General features: G+C 33.4%; 1 protein-coding gene across 1 annotated transcript in view; it reads right to left on the bottom strand.

Annotated features, from left to right (window-relative positions):
• The window catches only part of LOC110442399 (SCO-spondin-like), a gene marked incomplete at its 3' end in the record, with an annotated part of 50,741 nt that overhangs the window by 13,328 nt on the left and 23,624 nt on the right, over nucleotides 1-13,789 (bottom strand). Inside the window, exons 18-36 of the mRNA XM_021485993.1 lie at nucleotides 13,134-13,392; nucleotides 11,028-11,226; nucleotides 9,718-9,809; nucleotides 9,325-9,374; nucleotides 8,686-9,030; nucleotides 7,629-7,837; nucleotides 7,265-7,401; nucleotides 6,935-7,044; nucleotides 6,187-6,336; nucleotides 5,811-5,904; nucleotides 5,280-5,437; nucleotides 4,977-5,087; nucleotides 4,446-4,571; nucleotides 4,087-4,206; nucleotides 3,471-3,814; nucleotides 3,186-3,312; nucleotides 2,175-2,261; nucleotides 522-796; nucleotides 238-355 (exon numbers count right to left, since the gene is read on the bottom strand). Coding sequence (XP_021341668.1) covers nucleotides 238-355; nucleotides 522-796; nucleotides 2,175-2,261; nucleotides 3,186-3,312; nucleotides 3,471-3,814; nucleotides 4,087-4,206; nucleotides 4,446-4,571; nucleotides 4,977-5,087; nucleotides 5,280-5,437; nucleotides 5,811-5,904; nucleotides 6,187-6,336; nucleotides 6,935-7,044; nucleotides 7,265-7,401; nucleotides 7,629-7,837; nucleotides 8,686-9,030; nucleotides 9,325-9,374; nucleotides 9,718-9,809; nucleotides 11,028-11,226; nucleotides 13,134-13,392 — 3,111 coding nt within the window. The remainder of the gene's footprint in view (nucleotides 1-237; nucleotides 356-521; nucleotides 797-2,174; nucleotides 2,262-3,185; nucleotides 3,313-3,470; nucleotides 3,815-4,086; nucleotides 4,207-4,445; nucleotides 4,572-4,976; nucleotides 5,088-5,279; nucleotides 5,438-5,810; nucleotides 5,905-6,186; nucleotides 6,337-6,934; nucleotides 7,045-7,264; nucleotides 7,402-7,628; nucleotides 7,838-8,685; nucleotides 9,031-9,324; nucleotides 9,375-9,717; nucleotides 9,810-11,027; nucleotides 11,227-13,133; nucleotides 13,393-13,789) is intronic.

A 13,789-nucleotide genomic window follows, 5' to 3' on the forward strand; every position in this document is an offset into this window, starting at 1 on the left:
AAACTGTATCGACCTGAAATTCGATGAAGCAAAATAGACCAAAATTATACTTATGCAAAAACAATTTTTGCTGTTGAATTTGAGGAAAATGTTAAAATAACAATGACTTGCAAGGAGGTGATCGTCACAATTTGAGTATTTTAGATGCATTAAGACGCAAACATATGTTTTTTATTCGAACACAGGATTGTTGTGAAAACAGATTCAATAGGTTTTTCTTCAAAGATGTTAACATACCGTAATGGAAACATCCGAATAATTCCATTTTAATGGTTCCTTCATCTAAAAAGAACACTTGAAGTTGTTTGACGAAAGTCTGGCCATTAAATCTTACGATGGATGGTGTTCGGGATTCCTAAAAGTATCATAAAGAAGAAATTGTTAGAATTGAAATGTTACTTTTGTTACTTCACACGTGTTATTGTTACATTTGATTCTATATGTAGCATTACATTCAATAACAACATATAAGTTGCATGTACCATACACAGACGGAGTCACTAATGAGGAATCACACATACCATTTCTTCAAGATCCCCAGATGCGGTAATGATGGTCACTTTAATTCTGACTTGCGAAACTGTAGTCACGTTCATCAATGCTAGTCTCACCGGCGTTGCATCAAAGTTAATTTTTAGATAAGAGTTTTTCTGAAATAATAATCCAGCACCGTCTGGTCTTAGATCAGCAACATCTTCATTTCCGTAGCCATTTGTTATCTCAATATCAGAATCACGGATCTTCATCCGCGAACCAAGCCCTTCTGATATATCACATGGTTTAAATTCTGTGGTCACTGTAACAAGTAAGATAATGCATATTGAGAAGAAAAATATGCATATCGTCTAAAAATCACAATACTATGTTGATAAGTTACAGCTTTTACTAGCCTTTAATACGATATAAAGTAATTCATCTTCTTGTGACATTTACTGTATCCACAAAATGACTTTCAAATCAATTGGCACTTTCAATGGTGATATAAAATGGTTTTGTGGTATTGATAATCTTTAAGTTTGCTTTTATTTCGTACAGCAAAACAGAAACACTTATAGATTAATACACAAACCCGACAACTGGGGGGAAATCATCCTGATAACAAAACAGTAGTACATTGATAAAAAAGTAAATCAATTAATCAATTAATAATGACGATGATAATGATAATGCTGAAGGATCATAAATGGATATGTTTGTTTCTTTATGTAAATGTATGTTCATAACATCTACTGGACAAACTCCTATATGATATTATTCTTTATGCGCAATGTATATACAATATATGTACAAAATGTATGAAGGTTTCCTTTAAGTATGAATGTGTATATATTGTCTATAAACACTGAAATAGAGTTATATACTGAATGTTATTGTATTTATCATTATTAACACGTTTGTTTTACTGACAGTTTTTTTAAATCTTGAATTGCTTTCTCAATTAATAAGTACCGCAAACAATGTTTGCTTTGTAAAAAGTGCAATTAGGAGACTATTTAGTAATGCAAAGAGGTGATTTGGTTAAAGCATAATAACAAAGTAGTGTTTGTTAGATGGTCACTTGAGGATTTTATGGTCAAATGATAACTTTCGCAAATACAATGTTATTGAACTATTCAACTCATTCAATGGAGAAACCTGTGCAAAAGTCAGGGAAACAACGAGTTTTTTTCCCCTCAATATTGCACTATTAAAATCACTTTTTAATTTATTTTAATACAATAAATGCCGAAACATAAATGTGCTGAAGGATGTGTGTGTGTCGAAATAAACGCCAATAAAAAAACAAAAACTACATAAATCAAATCTGCATAGCTTTTCAGGCTGAATAAAATCATCAAACTTTTCTTTGTTTTTGATAAAAACATCTATATATATATATCCCTTAAAAAGCAATTGTACATCAATACAGTTGTCATTTGAAGGATTTAAGGGAATTTTCAACATATTTTTATATCATCAATATAATTGTGACATATGGCACTGAAATTAACAATACTGACATGGTTTGACAAATGCTTTTTGTGGTTAAGGATATTGAAAGTGCGTATATCTCTTCAACCCCTTGTTGATATACATAAACATTTGATATATTTTCATAAAATATGTTTCTCGCATCCTTGAGAATTGTCCTTTATCAACATAACTTAACACTATTCAATTGTGTAAGTAATTACTTGTGGTTGATGGGGTGGAGGTCGAAGCTGTTGACGTAGATATACTGGTAGCTGATGTTGTTGTCGGCTCTGTGGTTGTCGATGCGACTGTAAACAACAATGCCAACTTAGCAGTACAACACAATACCTAAACTTCAAAAATATTCAATAACATATTATAGGATTCTCACATAGCACGAGAGCATTTTTCATCTTTAAATTCAATTTTTTCATTCGAAATTTAGAAAATCCATTCACTCAAAAGCGTGTGCAATCAAAATATCAACACTTCATTACCCAATAAAATATTGGATCTCATAACAAGGTATAAGAAACATAAGTGGGTTTTTGTTCTTCCGTACATTGAATATGTCGTAAAAATGTAGACTTTCTGTGTTACTGAAAAGGTTAGAAAGAATAAACAATCAACCATCTTAGCAGGGAGGGGATATATATATATTTGTATATGAAAGAAACTCCACGTGTTGCCCCATTTCTATCTTGCCTGTACATCAAAGGAACATTATGGCACTTAGCTCTAGGCTGAAACATTCTGATCAACAGGAGTCGATACAATGTTTATAAATATTAGATACGTAGTACTGAAACCCAAATTGTGATGGATGTAATGTGTGACTCGCATCTTTCAGTGAGAGTATGCCCTTCTTTGTTCGTAGAATAACAAAAATACTACTAACTGTGATTTAGCCAAAAACATCATTAACAACCGCATAAAGCATGAAAAATTCAGTTACAAATTTCATTGGACTACAGAAACCTCTAAGCAACACGTTTTATGAAACCATATATGCCATCACATGAATTAACGGACTGGTGGATATTGCTGATTGAGATGATTGATCGAATTTCTATGTGGGTACATGTACATACAAAACGTTGGTGCATTACAATATCTAATTCAAAGATATTATCTTTTCATTACATGTATTGCTGCGATCTTGTGAGAAGTGTCAATTAGTGTTATGCAGCATCAACCAGCGAAAGGAACATGATTGACCAAATACGACCTACCGTAAAAGCATCCTCGAAGTTCAATACTAATTGTTACACCAATGGAGATGTCGCGTCGGCTCTTAATCAATATGACGACATTATCACTCAGGACACCGTGCAATGGTATTGGTTTGTTAACCGAAGCCTGAAACAGACGAATATCAAAATGACAAACCGACTTTCCTTTACACAACAAATGATTTTAAACTGTCAATGAAATAATCTTAAACACAGTAAAGCCGATTTTGTTGATGTCTACGAAATAAAATTTAAGAATAAAGATAAGATATACTGAATACATACCGTTGCAACTTGTTCTCCATCGACATTTACTTGTACTTGGTCTATGTTACTTCCTTCTGGATTTTTGAACTCTAGGTAGCCTAGTGTTACGGAGGGTTTTAATGTTATTATTATCATTATATCTGTCCAGGGAATTATCAGTCCCTTATCTGGAAATATATCTCTAGCCACTCCAAACGTCTCCCCGTCTGACAGAACACGCACATCGTCTTGTTTAACAAATCCTCCTTCAAATCCGTTCACGTATTCACATTCAGGGGTAGTTGTCGGTAGCGTAGTTGTAGTTGTTGCTGTTGTTGTTGTCATGATAGTTGTTGTGGTTGTTGTGGGTGCTACTGTTGTACCTGCATTCCAATTAAAACAGAGTGGTTTATTACCTTGAACTTCGGAAATTATAGAAACATGTCCATTTCTATTGTTGCAGAATTGTATTTATATATATATATAAGTTGTTAAATTATAAAGGCAGTGCAAAGAAACATGATATAGAATTATATCACTGGAACAAACATTGTTAGAGTAAAAAGAATGAAACAAACAATCGATACCGTGACGACATCAAAACATTAAATATAACATTGGTACTGAATACTTTTATCAGAAAAATTATAGTTACAGTCATCTTCATCATTGCCATCTCCACAGTCGTCGTGACCATCACATTCCATGGTTTTAGGTATACACTTTCCAGTTTCAATACATCTAAAATGATGCAATAGGTCACATTTTCCCGGCGCTAAAATTAATAGAAAACATATTTATTAATAGAAATCACTTAAAGCAATCAAATCACAACAAATTTCCAGAAACTTAAAATACAGCTTCACGTTTATCGGTTTCATCGATAAAGAAATACTTTAACGCAAAATGTGCTACTTTCAGTCACTTCATTGTAACCTCAAAAACATTTATCAACATATCATCGTGATGTTATCAGTACATGGAAAAGGTAATGGGACATTCAATAATACGTACTTGTGCAATTCGCTTCATCGGATATATCCGTTCGACAATCATAGTGACCATCACACCGGAAGGATGCAGGCAAGCAATCTCCATTGTCACATTGAAATATTTCATAAGATGTAGACTCACATTCATCTAATATAAACAAAAACAAAGTGTAATCATATATATATGTACATGAATAATAGAAAAAGGATTAAATGTCCATGTGAAGGAAGTAAATAGAGAGAAAAAAGAAGATTAACGACCGACTAAAAAACTAGCTGATTTCACCCTTCAAAGGGCTCGTCAGGTTTTATATATATGTAGGTAACAAAAGTGTCTGTTTATTTCTGATAAAATGTTAAAATATCTGGTCATAAAATATAAAACAATACATGCTTCGTTGAGAATACCTTGTCATATGTCTGTGTCCAAGTGATATACAAGTACATTGTATATACGTCTGCATAATGCATCCATTACAATGAAAATATTATAAGTATTTTATCATTTTAAAGTTGGAATGTTTTCAACTTATGATATTGGTTAAATACTTACGTTTGCAATACCATTCATCCGACGAATCAGCACAATCTTTAAAGCCATCACATCTGTCCTTCATGTCGATGCATGCACCATTCTGACATGTAAACTGTGCCGCAGAACAGTCTACAAGAGGAGCATTATACATTGACATAGAGTCAGACATTTCAAAAGGGTTATTCAATATGACGATATAAAATGTGCACAGATATATATATATATTTATAAGACAGTGTTAAAATGTGGTGTATTAACATAAAATTTAAGGGCAGCGACTAAAACATGGCGTTGATTAACGACTATACGATAAAAACGTACTGCATTTCGCTTCATCTGATCCGTCTCTGCAGTCCATATGTCCATCACATGTGTAAACCTCCCCAATACACTGTCCATCGTCACAAGTAAATTGCTCTTCTTTACAAGGTGTTATGCAGTTGTAGCCTTCACATTCAAATTTGCCCCGGACACATGTACTGTAAAACACGGAAAGAGTGTCATCATTTATGAGAAAAGTTCGAAAAGTAGATATGAATTATCTTTTTAATAGTTAGGTGTATCATTTAATAATTAAACATGAACATAAAGCGCTAGTATATATGCACATATATCTATCCACAGGATTATTTTTTTATTTTTTTTGTGAATTGAAAAAGGAAGTAATGTGTTATTGAATGAATAACCGATAACATAATTGGAGGTCAACGTGGTTATGGAAAGAGAGGATATGGATATAGGATCCGGAATTCATAAATTAAAAAACAAACGATATAAAACAAATCATATCGTAGAGATATGAACCTTTAGTGTCCCAACAGCTATTCATATTCTTTGTATGATAAAACTCACCATTTCATGCATTCGTGGGTTATAACAGATTTGCTTGGATGTTCGATACCATTTTCGTAACACGGACATTCATCAGCCGGAATACAACCATCGTCTTTGGAAAAAAAAATCATTTATTTCAAATTAAAACCTTGACTCTTGTAATGGCCTATTATAATTGTATTATGCTTCCGTTCAAAACATGGAATTATATTTGTCTCAGACTTATATTCTCGATTTATAGATTGCAAATTTTCAACACACACAAAAAACTGACAACAAAACAAAAGTAAATAAAAAAGTAAATATTTCTAAAAGGAATTAATATAAAACATATGTTTGGTTTTAAGTAAAAGATGACACATCAGATTTTAGGAATCCAAAGATATATATTTACCATGTTGTATGTAGCCTTCTGGACAGAAACATCCTTCTACACACTGTGTGCTGTTACAATAAGGTTCTGGCTCGTTGCCAATGTTTCTACAAGTCTGACGACAGGGCGACATGCATGGAGTATATCGCAATCCGTTTTCACACATTATTGCTGAAAACAAATAAATCGAGAGAAATTCGTTTGAGATGTCACACAAATATTAATTTATAATCATATATAATCTCTTGTTTTCCACATTTGCGACAAGCTAATATATTGCAGCATTTACAAACATCGCCATTTTATTTTCTAAATGTACTTTTGTTGCTCTACGTATACATATATGTCATAGACATAAACTTTTCTAATCAAATAAATTATAATTATAAACCTCAAAGCTAAGACCTATTTAGATTCCTCCGTAATCCACATTTTATATATGAAACAATATTGAAAAGAACATGGGATGACACAATATTAGTACGAGAAAAAACGTTTTTAATACGCAATACATTGCCGTCTCGGGATGTATTCACCAAGTCTGGTTTCAATGCATAATAAAGTAGCCGATAAATGCCCCGGAAACTTATAGCTCTGTATCTTTGATAGCCAAATATTTAAAGAGGCTTCGATAGGTTATTTAGATATATGTTTCGAAAACTTGGATAGAGGGTTTAAAGTCGCAAATATACAAGCGCAAAAATAATACTATATATCCTTACTTGGTTCGAAGCGGGGTATGAATATTATCTATATATAATATACTCACGGCAGAATCGGGGTGTTCTCCATTTCACAAAAACACCAATCCTATTACATTCTTCCGCAAAATTAGCAATTGCTGTACACAAGCATTCACAATCTCCTCCTTTATCACAACTGGCAATTAAAAATAAGAAAAGACATTTAATATCTTATAACAAACGTTTCAAATACAGATGATATCGAGGAAATTTTAAAATGTCCTATTTGCTAATCTGTTAGTTAAGAAATAATATAACCTGTCAGTTCTTTATCTCTGTCAAAAATATAATAATGATAAAAAGTTTATATATAATACTTCCATCCACTATAAATATTGCAAGTTATCTATACCTACCTGCATGCGTCAAACAAGCAATCGTCATAATAGTCTTCAAAATTGCTAACTTTATCCCTGCAGGAATGGAACAGATCTCCTTCTTTTATAATTCTACAACTTTCTTCTGCCCAAGCCTTTCGGATGGACTGACCTCCCTGAAATGTACAAAAAGGTCAGTTGGACAACTAACTATACAACATGCTGTTTATGTCGGTTGGTATAAGACAGTAGAAAAAGATGACCATTTATATCACAGCAATACAAGGATTAAAAAATAACTATCAAAATAGTGAATGTCTACAATGTCTAAATCAGGTACCACATGATTAGATTAGTAGGGTAGTATTTTTTTCGAATCAAAATGTAACTTTGAATATATTACCGAACATGCTATCAGCTCGTTACGGTCACTTTCAACTTCAGGGCAGTATGTAGCTTTCCTCCAAGAATTTGCAAAAGTATTAATATCAGTTGGATCTGTAATTCCACTCTGTGACTGAAAATCGTTGTTATCAATTCCATCGAAGTTACCACACAGACCCTCTACACGTCCCTTCCATTTCGAATCAAGGAATATGAACACTCGTGTTCCTGAAGAAAGATAAAAATTACATTATATATAAAGTATAAAAGTGAAACATTAAATTTAAATCGTCAAGCACAATTTACCGTATAGATTGTTAAAATGTCCATGGTGTCAAACTAGTAATGCTCTTTGCAAGATAACAAAGTTAAACCTATATTTGATAAGTGCAGAACGATCGACACCATGTAGGACCATTTCAAATTTATTACCAAATGAGTTACTTTCAGGTAATAAAAAACTAGAAACACACCAAAACAAAACATGCATAATCTTGTTTGAGAATCCTTCCTGATCAAGAAATAAATACAATAAGGACTCGTGACAAAGTTAAACCTATAGTTATATGAGTTATCTCATTAAATGCGGCATTTGTCTGTGACGACATCGGGTGTAATCGGACTATCAATACGTCGAATATATATTTCCAACATGAAAATGTCTCACTGAACGTGATTTATTATTTTGCAAAATGATATCTGATATATTTGATAGTAGATTGTATTCTTGCTTCATAATCCTATTGCACTATCTATTGCCTATTGCCTATGACGTCACAATTTGTGACGTTATTATAATATTTTCGGTGATGTAACTGTACTATTAAGATTCTGATAAAATATGAAAACAAATTTGATCAATCTTAACATTAACCACATTAACTAATGAGATAATATGATCGATTAATCCAATCAGTATAATAATACTATGTGTTTCTCTAGTCAGGTAATTAAATGCCACTTAAGCCAACCTAAAAGTTTTATATAGAACACGTAGTGTTATTGCTTATGTCAACAACAAAAAGGACAATATTTATGTTCTGCTATACATACAGGTACAAGTAACCAGAACATACCATTATCCCAAAGTACGGAGAATTCATCAAGAAACACGGATGTCCATGGAAACTCTACAGTGATGTTGACGCCTGTGAGCTTGATAAGAGTATCGGTATTAGCAACACCATTGATTGTAAGTGGATGTCCCCGCACCAGTTGGATTGATGTCTGTCCCTTTCTGATGGTAACAGATTTTGTGCATGAAATACCAGTAGTTCCACATTCCACATTAGTGGTACTGATTTCAAATTCGTGATTGGCACTGCTTTCCCGTACAAGTGTGTACTCGCATTTTCCTTGGAAGGAGTAGTGAACTTCGTCAAATGTTTGGTAATGAGGATCCCCTGAAGCCCAGCAGACACCTTTCAAACGAAAATTAAAACAAACAGTGTTAACCTTTTATATGAGACGAAATACCTTATTATTAATCAATATTGACAATTTGTATGGTTCCCATTTTCCTTTAAATAAACATTCGAAACAACTGTAAATGGAAACTTATTGATAAAAATATTCGTGTACCAATTCTGTTTGATTGGAGAATATCATATTTTCAAAACGAATGAATAAATATTTTGAGTAAAATAAATGCGTGGCATAAAAATATTGATTTCGGTTAGTGCAGCCACATTGAACATCAATAAGCTCAGCCATACCTGGACAGTCCGTCTCGCTTATCTTTAACCAATGCCTGTTCACACAGCGACTGAAGTTTAAAAACGAATGTTTTAGTGAATAGTTTATTTACAAAAACAAAAAACATTTGGCACATTAAATGACTCATCTATGAAGAATTTATATTCAATATTTGACAATATCATCACTTTCCGCCATGTTTTCTAAATATAAATAAGATAAATAAAATTGGAATAATTTCTTAAGAATTGAGGTTTCATTCAACAAAAAATTATAAATACTTGAAACACATGCTAAGCATATAATGAAACCTGTTTCTTGCGCATATATCACTGCTTATCGGCTTACACAGTTAAAAAGATCATATATATTATACACAAAAAATATATGTTTATATATAGAAATACACTCACTATGTTTTGCAAGAATCCTCAAATAGTGAATTGGGTTCAAAATACTCTCCTCCCCGTGTGCACGGACAAAGGTCTTTCTTCACGCATCGCCCCTGCATAAATAATACATTTTTCGTAAAGTAAAACGATATTCTACTATAAGGCAACATAAGGCAACAGTAATAACAAAATTTTCAAAATGAAATTAAAATACTAATAAGATATGTAAAAACAAATATTTTTTTATATTAAAATGAAAGTTTAGCATGCTAAATGAAATATATATTGCCTGAGAAAAGACGATTAACTGTAAACTTTGATGTTATTCAATTTACAAAACTATGATTTTACACAAATTCTGGCTTTGAGATGGACCAAGGCATAGTATGTAAGTGGCGTTCATTACATGAACACCTTTGATAGCAAATACACAATTATCTGATAAAAGTTATAAAATACGAGAGACAAAACGATGAAATATATCATATTGAAAGTTTCATGATAATTAATTTGGTGTTAGGTATTTATGTTTGTCAGCACAGAATGTGCTTTCAATGATGTCGACTGGTCTTGAATTGCACAGCAGTAGAAGTGGATGAAGTACACGATTCCAGTATATTTTTAAATCTGTATATTCCAATATGCGTCAGCATTGAATACATATAAAGATGCTATGTCCATGAATAAATCACACATGTATATGTTACACTATGTTATGTTTATACAGTTAAATTTCATTCATGTAGTATTTTTAGAAACATTATTATATAATTCCTTTTAGCCAACAACACCGAACAGGTCATTAGGACTACTAAAAAGCAGATGCAGTACGTTAAAGGAAACGACACAAAACAAACAAAAAAGTAATAAAATTATCTTCAACCCCTCCTGTGCCCTTGGCTGTATGATTGGTATAACGTCCTAATGATTACGTCTCTGTCAGAAACATGCAGGTTTTGTATTGTTAAAGTATCCTTTTTAATGATATTGGATTTTTTTTAATGAGATTATATAAATAAGTACGGTTGCACATTGACGACTACACTCTTGTAGGTAATAGTGATTAACCAATCCATTCTTATCTAAACACGTTAGTTGTAAAGAATACTGCCTATTTATGTCGAACACATGTTAGCAGTCTTTGACAACAACTAATATTTGATGTACATAAACTATATTATTTTACTATATATGCAGCACTGACTCTATTAACAACAATTTAGCAATCGACCGACTCAATTTCGGAGGTTATGAAAATCAAAAATGGATGTTACGAAAGACCGAATATGCATAAAATATGCTAAATTCACTTTAAACAATATATTACTTACATTATGCGTTTTGTATGTATTTTCAGGACATCCGCATCCGTCGTACGTGATGGCAGAGGAGCATGCCACGGACCGGTCAATAGTGTCACATGTTGGTTCACAACCTGTGATTGACAACCTATATATCTGGGTTTTCGGACAGATGATGTCTTCGTCGCAGTGTTCGTTGTCACAAGACCATGTTGCGTTTGCACACGTACTGCAATCACGATGTATTTGAAATAGTATGAATCATGAGTGATTTATAAAAGGGATATTTGAACAAATCAACTTGTTAAAATGGCAAATCATCAAGAAGAAAAGATTTAAGTACACTCGCTGAAAAAAATATCATATATAAACTTGACACCATTGAATTATGCTTTATGTAGTAAAACATTGGCAGCTTAACCAGTTTTAAAGTCCCAAAAATGAAATTTGTTTTATCCTGTTTTTTGTTGTTTTTTCTTCTTGCAGCTTAACCAGTTTTAAAGTCCCAACACTGACCAACCACATACTCATTTACAGCTGTGTAGACTGGAACAAGCGGAGTAAAGTATCTTGCTCAAAGATACAACACCATGCCGTGGTGTGACTCGAACCCGCAACCCTTCGGTCTCGAACCCAGCCTCCTACCACTAGACTACCATGCCTCCAATAAAATAGATTTGAGCATTTGTGGACATGGTTTACTATAACAGAAACCCTTTTCTTTGCATGTGCGCATCCAAGATTGCAGCCGCAGCCTCTGATTGGCCAAAGTTTAGATCGACCGGTTTTATTCGAATTTCGTTTGTAAGTGTATTATGTTGTTTAGAACAATATAGAGAGATCACTTGGAATCATATACGACTGCTGGGCAATTTGGGGACGTATTAACGGCCACCGTTACAATTACCACTGTTATATACGTTTTCATATTAAATCGTGTCTTAACAAAAAGAGATTCCGGAGGGACCCTGGCGCCCACCATTGCGTTATCATTTTTGCTATCTACATTTAATCTTCTTTTCTCGTGCTGTGCCTGTTCGATATAATTATGTCAACAATCATTGGTTACTTTTGACCAAATCCTCATACTGCTGTATTTGATTTTGTATTTTCAAAGGAGTTATCGTTAGACATATTTGCTAGCGTGGTAATTAATGTATAAACTAGAAAAATATATATATACGAGATTTAAGACAGATCTGTTCTTTCTGACAAAATAGCGTGAACATGTTCCAATTTTCAAAATCCATGATGATTGCTTCGCAGCCGTCTACACCATAGAAAATTACACACAAAAGTTTACAGTAGATCAGTCAGTAGATCAGTAGATCAGTCAGTAGATCAATCAGTAGATCAATAGATCAGTCAGTAGATCAGTCAGTAGACCAGTAGATCAGCAGATCAGTCAGTAGATCAGTAAATCAGTAGATCAGTCAATAGATCAGTAGATCAGTCAATAGATCAGTCAGTAGATCAGTCAGTAGATCAATAGATCAGTCAGTAGATCAGTAGATCAGTCAGTAGATCAGTAGATCAGTAGATCAATATATCAGTCAGTAGATCAGTAAATCAGTAGATCAGTCAGTAGATCAGTAGATCAGTCAATAGATCAGTAGATCAGTCAGTAGCTCAGTAGATCAGTCAATAGATCAGTAGATCAGTCAGTAGTTCAGTAGATCAGTCAGTAGATCAGTAGATCAGTCAGTAGATCAGTAGATCAGTCAGTAGATCAGTAGATCAGTCAGTAGATCAGTAGATCAGTCAATAGATCAGTAGATCAGTCAGTAGGCCAGTAGATCAGTAGATCAGTCAGTAGATCAGTAGATCAGTAGATCAGTCAGTAGATCAGTAATTCAGTAGATCAGTCAGTAGATCAGTAGATCAGTCAATAGATCAGTAGATCAGTCAATAGATCAGTAGATCAGTCAGTAGATCAGTAGATCAGTAGATCAGTCAGTAGATCAGTAGATCAGTCAGTGGATCAGTCAAGTTCCTCTTCAGAAAAATGCGTCAACAATGTTCCTGCACTGTTAACTCTAGTATAGCTACCAGGCGGCCATCTTGTACGATCAGGTTCTGAAATGATTCTGCAAATATCAAGCATAATGCAAATATGAATATATAACACAGACTTACCAATTTGTACATCCCTGCCGTGTAACCGTGTTTGCCTCAACATAGCTGCCATCATAACGATTGAAGCATGAACACTGATCAAGGGTAACACAAGATCCTTGTCCGTCGCCATTGTACAGTTGACCACTTGGACATTGACATCCAGGAACACATTTTTCCTGACAGGTCATGTCTGACATCTGTGTGTCACGACACCGCCCATTACAAACAGACGCGCATTCTGTATACGATCCTCCATTGTTACACTGAGAATATGCCACTGGAAGAGGGGAAAAAAATATGTTATAAATTTCAGAAATAATCAGAAATATTACATTGGAAGTAAAATATAGTAAATATCACATAAACAGTGGCACTGACCCAACACGATTTATTCTGTTATTTTTGCAAAATTGTCTAATTTGGTTGGTTCAAACACGTTTTGAAGCAACCTTAATCGTCATGTGTGTTGATATATCATCATATACATGCACATACTGTAAACGTAGATAAAATATCATTTTTTTTACTTATTATCAGTTACCTGTTAAGTACCAGGTAACGGGTACATTGCTTGTGCCACTTATTAACCGTGACAGAAGTGTGAAAAATCCAAACACACTGCGTAATAGACACAATCTTCATATCAAAAGTTTAATTGTGTTTTGATAATCGTT

Source organism: Mizuhopecten yessoensis, unplaced genomic scaffold (genome assembly GCF_002113885.1).
Source record: "Mizuhopecten yessoensis strain PY_sf001 unplaced genomic scaffold, ASM211388v2 scaffold716259, whole genome shotgun sequence".
Classification (NCBI taxonomy): Eukaryota; Metazoa; Mollusca; class Bivalvia; order Pectinida; family Pectinidae; genus Mizuhopecten; species Mizuhopecten yessoensis.